Source organism: Colobus angolensis, unplaced genomic scaffold, assembly GCF_000951035.1.
Source record: "Colobus angolensis palliatus isolate OR3802 unplaced genomic scaffold, Cang.pa_1.0 Scaffold581, whole genome shotgun sequence".
In the NCBI taxonomy this organism is placed as follows: Eukaryota; Metazoa; Chordata; class Mammalia; order Primates; family Cercopithecidae; genus Colobus; species Colobus angolensis.
In genome coordinates this window covers 289,153-289,907 of record NW_012119388.1, presented here as the reverse complement: position 1 = coordinate 289,907, position 755 = coordinate 289,153, and the positions used below count along the sequence as shown (strand labels likewise).

Genomic DNA, 755 nt, shown 5'->3' with positions numbered 1-755 from the left:
GGAAGATAGTTCGAGAGAAGAAGATTCTAGAAGTTCATATTGACAAAGGTGAGTTCTGAGCTACTTATTCTGAAGTCTTGAATGCTGTGGCAGATTTATTAACATTTTATAGTTGTTTAAAAACCATTCTTAGGTTATGTATGATCCTATCACTCAGAAATAGATCTTAGCAGCATAATATATAATGTTCTTCCATCCAGACATAATTTTACGTATTGGTATATTACTAATAGAAAATAAGGAATCCTGTAATCCCAGCACTTTGGGAGGCCGAGACGGGTGGATCACGAGGTCAGGAGATCGAGACCATCCTGGCTAACACAGTGAAACCCCGTCTCTACTAAAAAATACAAAAAACTAGCCAGGCAAGGTGGCGGGCGCCTGTGGTCCCAGCTACTCGGGAGGCTGAGGCAGGAGAATGGCGTGAACCCGAAAGGCGGAGCTTGCAGTGAGCTCAGATCTGGCCACTGCACTCCAGCCCGGGTGACAGAGCAAGACTCCATCTCAAAAAAAAAAAAAAGAAAATAAGGAATCTCCTAATTTAATATAAACAGGATCATCTTTTGAAATCAGTGGTCCTGTAAATGATTGAATAGTGTTCCAAACTTCATTCTCTGCTGTTAAACCATCGTTCTTCTATCTTTTAAAAAATCAGAATGGCGGCCGGGCGCGGTGGCTCAAGCCTGTAATCCCAGCACTTTGGGAGGCCGAGACGGGTGGATCACGACGTCAGGAGATCGAGACCATCCTGGCTA

The 755-nt window shown here is 43.7% G+C and overlaps 1 protein-coding gene across 1 annotated transcript in view; it reads left to right on the top strand.

Moving 5' to 3' along the window:
- The window catches only part of DNAJA1 (DnaJ (Hsp40) homolog, subfamily A, member 1), a 14,403-nt gene that overhangs the window by 5,377 nt on the left and 8,271 nt on the right, over window positions 1-755 (top strand). The window contains exon 5 of the mRNA XM_011962212.1: window positions 2-48. Coding sequence (XP_011817602.1) covers window positions 2-48 — 47 coding nt within the window. The remainder of the gene's footprint in view (window position 1; window positions 49-755) is intronic.